Source organism: Chironomus tepperi, unplaced genomic scaffold (genome assembly GCF_022539635.2).
Source record: "Chironomus tepperi strain 1889 unplaced genomic scaffold, CSIRO-AGI_Ctep_v1 contig_9, whole genome shotgun sequence".
Lineage (NCBI taxonomy): Eukaryota > Metazoa > Arthropoda > Insecta > Diptera > Chironomidae > Chironomus > Chironomus tepperi.
This window is the reverse complement of record NW_027226131.1, coordinates 256069-269144: the sequence shown is the minus strand read 5'-3', so window position 1 is coordinate 269144 and position 13076 is coordinate 256069. Positions and strand designations below refer to the sequence as shown.

Genomic DNA, 13076 nt, shown 5'->3' with positions numbered 1-13076 from the left:
TTAAAACTCTTATTAAAGAATTCAAATGAAATCTGTTTTTAATTCATTTTTCCCAAAACTGACCCACCTTTAATACATAAAAATAATAACATGAAAGAGTTCAAAAATGGTGCGATGTGTAGCAACACGATACGAAAGCCAAAGGCACTTCGAACCCAACCTTAAAATTTCTGAAGCCATAAAAATTTCCTTTTTTCAGATTTCAGATAGCAAATAAGTGTGTCAAACATAAAGTCTTTAACTATATTGCTGTAAAAAAATAATTTAATTAATTCTTTTTCCTCGAATTGTGTAATTTGCTGTTAAAATTATCAATCCACTTGAATTAATCGATTTATTACATTCATGTCCAAGTACTAAAATCCTATAACGGGAATGTAAATCCCCCAATTCCAAAACCGTTTATCTGTTGTTACTGACAAAGACTCGCAATAGATTGAAATTTTTTTTCAATAAATATTGAAATTGTTATTTATGGAAAGGATAAAATGATATTTTATTATTAAATTGATGCTGCATGCTGTCTGTATTGGATACATTATTGAATATTCTCAGAACGTATGCATATTTATTAAGGTGGAAATAAATAAAATATTTGCATATTGCATTGTGCTCTATGCCTTTATATTAAGGAATGAGAAACATTTTGATGTCATAAATATGCAGATCCAAGTGAGCCTAATTCCAAAAATAGGGGAGGGGATATGATGAACTAATAAGAAAAATAAATACACAAAGAGTTCCTGTATATCATCATGTATGATGATATGACAAGACCATCTAAAGTGTGTGTATGGTAAATATTGAGAGATTCATAGACATGGGATACAGCATGAGTATGTATACATGTATCAAATAAAATCAAAATATTTGTATAAGATATAGACATCATGGCTAATAGATATGTCATAAAATTTATCTCGTTACTCACCTACGACATTCAATGTTAAAAATATTGACATGGGCGGATACTTTGTCACTTGACATTCATACTGATGTGGAAGGAAGATAGAACAAGAAAAAAACAAATGTAATCAAAATCATATTACAATATAATTTAAGTCGATGCATGAATAAAAGAGTTTTAAAAACTGCTTTAAAAATCAATTTAAAATTTTTTTTGAATTTTAAATATTTGTGCTTTTTTTAAATTGTAAAATTGTCAGATGTCATGACATGGTTGAGTGGTCTAATGGGTAGAGTATGTGGTTAGTAACTATGATTTCATGAATTCCATTCTCATTTAAAGAATTATGTTCAAAACGAATTTTTAACGATTTTGAAAAATTCAAACAAATATTTTAATGGTTTTCAAAATTTAAAACATTTTTTGAAATTTCAAACAATTTTGAAAAATTCAAACAATTTTGACAATTTTGAAAAATTCAAACAATTTTGACAATTTTCAAAAATTCAAACAATTTTGAAAATTTTGAAAAATTCAAACAATTTCGACAATTTTGAAAAATTCAAACAATTTTGACAAATTTGAAAATTTCAAACAAATTTTAACAATTTTCAAAAATTCAAACAATTTTGTAAAATTCAAACGATTTTAAAAAACTTAAACAAATTTTAACGGTTTTCAAAAATTCAAAAATTCAAAAAACACTTTTAAAGCAGTTTTTTAATTAATTTCTCACGTCTATGCTTACCTGTCCTGCATCTCTCATTTGAACATATTTAATTTGTAAAGTCCAGTCCTTTATTGTGAAGCGATTAAGGATATAATAAAATAAAAAAAGAAATTAATATTTTACTGATTTTTCTCTCATCTCCAACATCCAATTTTACACACATACAGGATGAACGTGAGTGGAAAAAATTTCTAATTACAGAAGAAAAAAAAGAATAAATTTCCATTTCAGTAACACATGACCTGCATAATTTTATATTATAATCCTTAAAGAGTCTGTTCATGTAATGTCTATTCTTAAATTAAAAATATAAATTTTTCAGGTGAACGAAGAAGAATTTTTTTTATTCATTTTTATTCTTCCTTTTATGTGAAAGGCAAAAAGTAATTTGCATCCTTTTAATTCGCATTTTTAGTAAAAGGCAATCCGGCAATCCGCTTGTGTACTCATTCATATATTCTGTTTATTTTTCTGCTAGTGCTTTTGATAAAAATTGCTTTTGGATTTTATATTTGGATGAATTTTTTTTTCTCTCTATTGGATGGGATGTGAAAAATTAAAATTACAAAAAAATGCTCGTGCTTGTACGAGGAATTCAAACACATGATTGACGTAGTTTTTTTTAATCTGCAAATCAATCCACATAAAACTAATTAGAAAATGTATTTTGGGATTTTGTTATGGATTAAAGCTTTTTTAAAGTTCAAACACCTATCAGGCAAAGTTTGTGCTGTCATGATACAGAAGACTACTACGGTACCTAAAAGCAGTCTCCTTGTCTGTTAGGGAACGGTATTAAAGATTTTGAAATTGTAACGGCTTTTGGAATTTTGAAAATTTTGAGGTTAAGTGAAATTTGAATGGATTACCCTGAAACATCCAATTTAGCGGATTTTCAATATTTTTTCAAAAAATTTGTTTAAAAATTCAAAATTATAATAACAGTTAAATTTCATAACTTTTATCTTTATAATTCATTTCATTAAATCACCAGAAACCATACTTTTCAGACTATAATGACAAATTTAAAGGAATAGTTCAGAAACAACATAACGCTCAAAAAGCTTTTCCAGACTCCCTCTTCCTTCATCGTAACTCCAGATAACAAAATCCCGAATAAAAATATGAATTCCGTAACAAAATTGTAAACCTTATCTTTTCCCCTTAAGCGTCACGCCAAGGATGTATCCAGAATTTTTTGGAAGGAGTAAATTGAAGGTTGAATTATTTTGTATGGATCGAAAAATGTTGGATGGGGGATTTTTTTTTGGATTTTGGATGTTTTTCACAACAAACCTTAGTTTAAATTGTTATAATTCACAAGAGCCAGCAGAAAAATTTTCCATGCAAATTTAATTTGGTTTTAACAAACTATGGAGTTTGCTTTATGCTTTTCCGACCGGGACCGGAAAATCCCTGGAAAGTCCCATCCCGATCCCAAAAATCTTTCGGAACCGCGATATCGGGAAAGCATAATTTTCTTGAGTTGACTTCGACTTCAGAAATATTCACAATATTGAATAATTTCAAAATTTAACGGCTATTTACTCCAAAAAACAATTTGATAATACAAAACGCCTTATAATGACTAACACCTTAATTAAATGAACCATAAGCTCATTAAGACTTTTCAAAGAATTTACATCACTTAAAAAACTTTTTCAATCAAAAAATTTAAAAAAAACCTTTTCTTAAAATTCTAGAAAGTCTAGGCAAGAAGTATACGGTCGACATTAAATTATATCATTTTCTATTTTGGTACCATTATGAAGAAAAGATATGAAAGGCTTCAACGGATGGGAGAAAAAAAGAAGACTTTATTGAAGAAGTTTTTTTTAACAAGTCATAGCCTAACAGCTTTAAAATGCTGAAAACCCATCAGAAATCATTCATCCAAAAAGTCATTGAATTATAATTCATCATTAACTTTGTTAGCTGTCAATTGACTGCCATTGAATGGCTGTTTAAGGTGAATTAGAATCAAATTTTTATTCAATTAAAGTAAAAAAAGCCAATTAATAAAGTTAAATGTGAAAACTAATGACTTTAATCTCTTGACATTATTCAACTAATTAATTCTGTTAAATTAACATTTACAGCTTCATCACTGACTGACATTGAAAGCTTTAAATAGAAAATTTCCCGGAATTTTCATATCAAAAACAAAATGTGTATTTAAATTATTAATTATATTAAATTCATGCATGAAATTTAATCATATAAAGTGTGAATGAAGCACGTTTTCAGTCCTAATTAGGAAGAGTCAAGTCTAAAGTTATACAATTTAACATTTGATGATGAAATTCTATCCGAGCGGTTGTCAAAAGGGTGATGATATAAAAGAAATTGGTTGAATTACTTGTTATAGATATAAGGCATGTATATTTTCGGGTGGATTGTTAAGGTGTGTAGGAATTTTAATGAGACTGAAAATATCTTCGCCGTTATCACTTCCGTTTTACATGTATTTTATCCCGAGAAACATAAATGAAGAAGGCTTTGTCGACTTAGGCAGTTCATTTTAGGAAGCTCCTCTAGCAGGCTAATGGATGACACATGGAGATGGGTTCCATTTGATGTTCCTAAACAGACAATGATCATACTCATCTAAATGAACGGATTCTTGAGTATACTCAATCAATACAATTGAACATGCTCTATTTTGTGTGCATACTCATGTGTCTTGTCAGTTTGGGACTAATGAAAGAGCTTTAAAAAGAAAGATATCTAAGCTGTGCAGATCTGAAAGATCCAGAACTACAAGGAATGTGCGTCTCATGGCTAATTATAGCTGAACCACATAAATCTGTTAATCAGTTGGAAATCTAGCATAAAGACCACGCGACCCAGACTTTGTACTGGATTTAAATCGAATCTCACACAAAATAAGTCGTCAAGCTGGTCTGGGTTCGGATTTTTGATCAATTAACCGACTTGTGCTGTTCAGAATAGTTAATTGATTTTGGGGATCCGCCAAATGGCATCATTCAAATATAGACCTACTTATTATGGTGTGATCTGAACCAATCCTTTGAGAAAATCATAGTCTGGAGCATACAAAAGTGGCTATTCACTAATTATTCAACGTTATTAAGGATTGGTAAAGGGGTTAAGATATTGTTAAATCTCAAGTCTTTAAGCTGAATTTCCAAATTCATATGATTTGAAAAAATTACTCATGATGAGACTCGAACCTATGGTTGCTGGATCGTGGTGAAATGATTAAGTCCCGAAGAACAAATCCACTACGCCACCGATCCATTTCGACTAATAAAAGAGCTATGGAAGATTCTTTTTCATTTATGTATGTTGCTCGGGAATATTAAACCTTTAAAAAGGGTTTTCAATGTATGAAAATGTATGAGAAAATGTCAATATTTCTAGAATCGTCTGAAATTTATATAGCTTAGCGCTAAATAATGAACTAAAAATAGCTACGCTTTGAAACATAAATCTCCATTTTAAACCTAATTGAAAAATTTATTTTCAAATTTTCAATCGCAAATTTGAACGATTTTTAAAGCTTTAATCTGTCATTTAATGTATGAGTAAATCGCTTCAATGCAATCAATCTCACAGCGATAAATGTGAACCGTATTAATATGTTCAATATCACATAAATGTCGCATTATACTTTTTTTTTGAAAACAAAAATTAACTTTTAAGGTTTGAGTGACAGTAATATATTGCTTTCGATATAAAAAGACATGCTTGAAAGATATTACAGCTATGATGTGCAAAAACAAGACTTCTTCTCTTTCAATGTTATGTAGAAGAATTTTAAAATTAATTCCATTTTTCTTCATTTTCCAAAGGGAAAATCCTTCTTATTATGTATATTGAGTACACACTGGACTTTTGGATGTAAATAATATTATTATTCTTAATAGAAAGTTGATTAAATTTTGAATGTATTCCTTTCATTCTGGAATTTATTTTATGTTTTGTCACTATAAAAGGATGATCCTGAATAACGGATCTGGAGTGGGATTCGAACCCACATCTTATGATTTTTGTCACAAGCTTCTACCACTGAGGTATCGGGGGCTATTCAACTATATGCCAAAGTTGTTATATATAAATTATACATTTTCTGTATTCAAGGGCTTATATGTCAAATGAGGTTGGGCCCTACCCATTCCCATTTTTCCCTTTTGAAAAAATTCTTCAATTTGCTTAAGTCTTTTATGAAATAGGAATCTCAATCCCCTCCAAAATTTTTTCGACCAACTTACGACGTTCACTTATTACGTTCGCTTTTTAGGGGGGAGGGGGGTCTAGGATTTTGTAACGGCCTGAACAAAAACATTTTGTAATGAGGGGAGGAGAAATTCTAGTTTTTTTGTCGAACGTAATAAGTGAACGGCCCCAAACCAAAATTATACTTCATACATCTCCATTTCTCCTTCCCCCTGACTACGTAATAGTCTGATCCTCCTACATAATTGTTTATTTCAATCCAAAAGTCAGAAAATTATTAACAAATTTTAACTCTTAAGCTGTATTAGGCTGTTGACTTATTATGTTATTCTCTTAGGGTAAAGAGAAAGGATGGGGAGGGATGAGGATGGAGAAACGGGTACAGGGGTAGGGGTAGGTAGGAAAGGGAACGGTATGCTTTCTCGAAATCTCGGTCCCGATAAATTTTCGGGATCGGGATCGGGATTGAAATTTTCGGGATTTCTGATGAGGTAGAAGCCAGAAGGGGGAGGTTAAGCGGGAAGAGGTCGGATGAGGTTTTGTTATGCTTTCCATGGATAATTCGTTACAAAGAGGAGGAATGGAGTCAAAAAGTCGAGCTTTTAGCTTTTAAAGCTCCGTTAAAACTTTTTGGCTGCCAAACGGATGAGCCTTAATTTGGTATTAATAAAAGAGGTTTATTGGAGCCTTAAAATCTCCGTGGCGGAGCTTTCATCATTTAAGTCGCTTGGGGTAGTAAGTCAACCGCTCTTTTGCAACCAAATGATAAAAATCTAAGGAAGAAGAGCGTCAAAAGCAAATCATATGAAAAAATGACGTCAATTTCACATGTTGTTTATCATCCGACATCCAGAATTCATCAATACGCATCTAAATTTTTTATTAGACTTCACATTTCATACCGACTGATAAGGATTGATGCTTTCAGCTGACAAAGCATTCAATTCCAAAAAACAAGATTTTCTTATTGTTTATTTTCAACAAATGTCAATAACGTTCTTGAAATGGAACTCATTTCTGTGTGTAAAATCAGAATTGGCATCAAAATCATTCCGAAAATTACAAAAGGAAATGAAATGGAACAGATGGGAAATCATTTAATGGAAATTCTTAAGACTAAGCATATTTTTTTGTGTTGTTCCTGCTTACTTCTGAATTTTTTAAGTGCGTTGCACTAAACCTCTCATCACTGCTATATGTTGTTAATCCAACTGTTAATAAATGATAATCATTTTTGCGTATCCAAGACACCTGGCAAATAGACAAAGAAAAAAGAATAAAGCATTAATTACATCAGCAGTCAATACCTAAATAAACGGGGAATTTTTGGACGCGATTATCTCAAATATAATAAATTTTACCTTTATCGTCAGGAAAGAAATTGTACAAAAAAAAGTACATCACTTCTTCCGTTTCAGAATCTTATCTGACAGTTAAAGTGCTTGACGTTATCGTTGTGCTTCACATATCACAACAAGTACCTGTCACATTTTTTTTTTGCTTGATTTTACGAGAAAAACCATAAATTACATCCTCAAAATTATATTTATTGATGCATATTTTTACGTTAACAAGGTTCTTGTTACGGTTTTACATCAGTTTTACAGGTGGGATAATGCTGAGCTCAAATGTAAATTGCAATTTATGCGAGAGTGTCTGTCCGTTGACTGTGAGGAATCTTTTTCTCGTGAAAAGCGTGTGGTTTAGAATCGACGGAAAGTCCGGGGTCAGTTTAACTGGTCTGGGGATAAGGTCTACAAAATCTAATCTCAAGTCAGAGTTGCATCAGATTATTCTTTTTTTGTACACGATGAACCACATCTTAAAGTCTCACTCAGAGATTTTTATTGAAATTTTTAATTGACTCCATATAAAATTCGAGTCAAATCCGAACCCTTCGGTCCTCGGCTAAACCAGTTTTGACCACTTTTTGAGATTATGACCTAGACCGAAATCGGAATCGGAACCGACACTACAAGGGAATTTCTCGAAGTCATAGTTTCGACTAATTCTCTAGAAGTATTAGAAGTCTTGGTCTGGATCTTAAGAACTCTTAATTCAGATAAGTCTTTGTCTAGACCTCAAAACTGAGAAAGGGAAGTCTTGGTCTAGGCCTCTAGAATTCTTAATTTGGTTAAGTATCCAGTTACACCCTCCAACTGGGCTACACACGAGTGGACAACAAGACATAATTTCCAGTCAATAATTAGATCTCTCAGAAACTTTTCGGAGAAAATTTAGGTCTTATTAATCGACCGTCGTTAATAAGACATTATGCCAAGTTGTCCACTCGAGGCTGAAGCCAATTAGACCCTTTAGCCTCGCTGGAATCAAAATTTAGGGCGATGCCATAGAATCTGTTCATTGATTGACTAATTATGGCCCTTTACAATAAACAACTAAGGAGGGTACGTCAACCAAATACTCAAATTTGAACGGCTGTACTTTACACGAACCTAACTGAAGGACATTCCTCTAGTTCAGTGATGGTCAACTTACTGCAGCACATTATGTGTGCCATCAATCATTTTTGGATTATCAGCTATGTGCGGTTTCCATCTAGGTTTATCACAAAGGTATGCCGCAAAAAATAAAAGGTTGCCCTCAACTGCTCTAATTCCTGAGTGCAACATTTCAAACAAATGCAAATTTTTAATCTAAATTTTTCTAATTTTGTTTTTTAATATCAATGCGAAACGTATTATTTCAAAAATTATTAAGCATGCAGCAATACACTCTAAACAATCATTTCTGCATGATGAAATTACTAGCGTACAATCATTTTAATGCTGCACTCGGTACACATATGACTCAAATACACTTATATGCCAAAAAAAAAAGTTCAACATATTATAGATACACTGTAATGCTGTATTGTATTCGAGAGAAAATGCTCAGTGACCTGAGACGAAACTTCAATATGTCAGTATGAAGCATGAAGGAATGAAACAAAAAAAAATAATATTTATAATTACTTACCACTCCTTCTCCAATATTGTGAATTGTACAAGGCAAATGTGCAGTTGTTCCAACTTGTGCTATCACTTCTGTATGATTATCCGTACCGAATCTCATTGGTGTCTTGAATATTTCAAAATAATTTTCATCATTCTCATTCACTGATGCAAGATTGTTATTTTCACTTGTTTCCATAAGGAAATTGTGATTTACAATTTGCTGTAGATTCATATCATTTGTATCACTAGTCTCATTGTTATTGCTACTACTATTTGATGCATCAATTTTATCACCATTACGATTCGGTACATGAGGCAATAGTAAGTATTGATTTTTACGTAACATTTTACTATTTTTATCGGCTACGAATGGTGATAAACCTAGGAAATGGATAGAGGATAAGAAAATTATTAAAAATTGCTGCTTATTATTTATTTATGAATGAATGATTATGCACATGGGGGAGACATGATGGAACCATTTTGACGAAACACCTGACACTAGTGTCAATATGATATAAATTGAGGTGCGATTGAAAAGTTTTTCGATGAAAAATATTAATTTTCAAGGGTAAAATTTGAGTTGATGAAAATTGATGCCTGAAAGGCGGACAATTGGAAGACTAAAGAGGAGGGATAGGACGGTAAAATTGGAGGATTTAAGGCTTAAAGGTAAACAGCAAGATCTGAGCTATCGAAGCTGTTTCTGTACTGTGCAAGACTGCAAAAACTAAAATTCCGACTTGTTTTGGTCAAAAGATCACGAAGTTCAATTTTTGAACTTTCCTTCAAATTTTAATCTTTCGTTATTTTTTGAATCTTGAATTCCCGTTAATTTACATTTTCAAAAATTTCAATTCTTTTTAATCAAATGTCTCCAAATTTGAAGCATTTGGCTTCATCTAACGGTTCTCCAGACTGAGTTCTATCCAAGCGAATGTCTGCCACTTGAATTCATCAATTAGCAATGTTTCTATTGACTTTTGAATAGCTCAAATTATTCAATCAATCCAAAATGTCTGCTTCAGGCCGGAATGATGATTCGGTTCCGAATTCGTTTTAAATCCAGCACCATGCCATAATCACCCCGGCTTGGTATCAAAAGTTGGATCGACTATCCGGAATGTGTTATTCGGGACTTTCCTCGAGACTTGTCGATACCGAGACTTCAAGAAAATTCTTCAAATTCTCAACAATTTGTCAAGACTTCGCGAAATTCTATCAACACCCCCGATTTTCTGGTTAAAGTCAATGCTTAATGCATTCAAGAAGAAACACAAAATTAACTTTTGCCACCAAAACTCAAAGAAATTCTTAAAATATACGAAAAAAGAGCAGCAAATGCTTACTTGAAAAAAAATCCCACTTGAACCAAAATTTCTTAAATTTAGCCAACTTGAACGACTTGTTTTATGTCAAAAAAGGCGAGCATAAAGGCTTCATTCACCATAGTAGGAGTACATCAACTAAATGTGCATGAAGTTTGTAGGCCGACATGTAATAGTATGAAGAATGGAAACAAGAAAAAAAGATTTCCTTAACATTCTCAAAATTGATTTATAAATCAAGTTGTTTATTTCCCATCCGTGTCTTCAAATAAAGTTATTAATAAAAATATTTTCACGATGCGACACTTTAGCGAATAAAACAGACACGAATAAATTATAAAAAGAAGTATGGGAATATATAAAAATTGTGAAAATATGTTGCAATAACAATAGATAATCTGCTCATGTTCGCTCACATATGTGAGGCAATATATTTCATTATCTGATACTTTTAAGAAGATAAATTTAGATAAGTGTGAAGGCATGAGAATAATAAGACATAAGAAAAAGACATAAAGTGAGTTTGAGATGAAATAACATTCGGTGTCGTTCATAAATGATGTCTATCAAGAGAATTGGATCAAAATTTAATGAAATTTGTGAATATTCAAATATTTTGAAATTTAACGAACTTTCAAAGTTTGAATTTTATAGCAACTTATTGCTATAAAATAGTTTTGTCCCAGATTGCGTAGTTTTATCCCCGATTGTTTACATTTGTGACAATTTCGTGTGGAATAAATTAATTTAAACATTTCGGTGAGTTTTACTTTAATTAGAGACAATTCAGCTGTTGAATTCATTCATTTACAGTAAATACATCAGCAACTACACAAAATTAAGTTCAATTGTGACCAGAAAAGTGAATATTTATCAAAAATATCCAGCTACAATATTAAACATCATTTTTCGATTAATCCTAATGCAAATTGAGTTTTTCTCCTTTTCTTCTTCGTCAAGGAAAGACCGTAAAAGTGCTCCATTGAGGATCTTTTCATCGCTATATGTCTTTAATAGGAATAGACATTGAGATGAGATTCGATGAGGAGGTGAACAGAGGATGAAAAGAAAAGAAATACTTCGGAAATTGAAAAACATTCATCGGTTGCCAATAAGAAAGGAAAAAAGTTTCAAGATACGATAAAAATGTGACATTTAAGCAAAGAAAATCCCCTTTCCATAATGTATCGAGGCAGAAAATCATCGAATGCTTGAGAAATGAATTTAATTGAAAATTAAAATCGAATAAGGCATCTAATGGCATTGACGATATGGATCTATTAAACTGTTTGCCAAGCACAAGTGAAATCGTATTCAAAAGATATAAAAAGAACCAAGCAGAAATACAATAAGAAAAGTTTTTCATCATTCGATTCTCATCCTCATCATTATCGCTGTTGTTGTTGATGCTACTTTCTCATCTTGAACTCATTTTGAGGGAAATATTCATGCGGAAGAGAATTTTTCTTAAGCTTATATTTATCAAATCTAAATTGTTTTGTCTTCTTATCTGCTTAATATGACTGATTGGCTACAGAGAATTTTCCAAATGTAATGATGAGGTTTCCTTTTGTTGTTGATGTTAGGAAATACTTCTATCAAACTAATTCTGAAGAATGTTCGATCTTTTCGAAAGGATTTGTACCTTTTGTAACTATGATTCATCAAAATAATTGATTTGGCAATAGGAATTAAAGATGATTTATAAATAGCAATGATTTGTGAACCTTCAAAAAGGTCAACTGGAAGGCACATGGTGAAAAATTGGCTACAAATCTGGCTTCGGATCGTCGTTAGTCTAGTCTAAAGCCGGATTTTAACTAATCTGGCACCAATCCAGAGTCATATTGATCTGGTATCGGATTTTTTCCCATTTGAATGCCATGTGCTTCTCGGATCATTTGAAATGACTTGGAAGCCATGACTTTCGATACAAAACTTGAGTAAATTTCTAACTCTGCACTGCTAAGTATAAGGAAAGTGTTATTTCATGTCCAGGATATATATGATACCAAGATATAATTTATGATGTCAAAAGAGCACGAGGGCGTCCAAAGAATTCTTAGAAGGATGCTGTTGATAAAGACAGTGTAGCACTTATTATTGTCAAAAGGCAGTCAGCTATAGAGCTAGTTTTAGACGTCAGTTAAGATAGGACATGATTAGAAATGTCAAACAGTACACAAATCATACTAATGTATTCACGGAAATCAATCCCACGCCATCTACCTCAGGTTACAAGTACAAGAGTATACCAGAGAAATTAGTTACTATAGCCTTCAGCCACAACCGCAATTAATTCTCAGTAGCCAATTTCAATCTTTAAATGCGCTTCGTCCCACTAACCCAAAAAAACAAAACATCAATACTGGTTCCATCATCTAATAAAAGCATGCACACAGAAACAAAGAGCAAAAAATGTTCTCTTATGAATAAGTGAAGCGAGAAACTTGTGTGAAGAATTTTCTTGCGGTTTTGAGCAAGAAGAAAACACACAAAAAAAGAATGAGGATAGAGAGTAAGAAGAGAATAATTAAAAAGGAAAAGAAAAATGATTTTAAGTGATGAAGAAAATTTTATAATGAAAATGACTGTATTTAAACAATGAAGAGTTGTAGTAAGAGGTCAAAAAAATAACGAAAAAAAAGTAAAAAGAATCCTAATGACGTAAGAAAGAGAGAAACGAGTGGAAATCGTTTGGGTTGTTTGGAAGTGATGTCAGTGAAGAAATTCAATTTTAGATATTCGAGCGAGGTGAGTCACTCAGTCACATCATCGTCAAAATGGGCCAAAACCAACTGTCTCGATACAGTCACTAAAACTTTGCGTTTTACCGTTAATTCGGCGACTTATTCGTACCCTAACTGACAAAGACATATAATTTAAGCATGCTCGCGAACTTTATCTCAGCTTACTCTGTTCTTGAGAGCATGGTCTATGCCTGTTAGGGGGTA

General features: G+C 32.0%; 1 protein-coding gene across 3 annotated transcripts in view; it reads right to left on the bottom strand.

The window, feature by feature from the left end:
* The window catches only part of LOC139086571 (uncharacterized), a 55185-nt gene that overhangs the window by 24507 nt on the left and 17602 nt on the right, over positions 1-13076 (bottom strand). For all 3 annotated transcript variants that reach the window (XM_070635067.1, XM_070635059.1, XM_070635075.1), the window contains exons 3-6: positions 8817-9175; positions 6987-7088; positions 1656-1703; positions 932-992 (exon numbers count right to left, since the gene is read on the bottom strand). In XM_070635067.1, coding sequence (XP_070491168.1) covers positions 932-992; positions 1656-1703; positions 6987-7088; positions 8817-9175 — 570 coding nt within the window. The remainder of the gene's footprint in view (positions 1-931; positions 993-1655; positions 1704-6986; positions 7089-8816; positions 9176-13076) is intronic.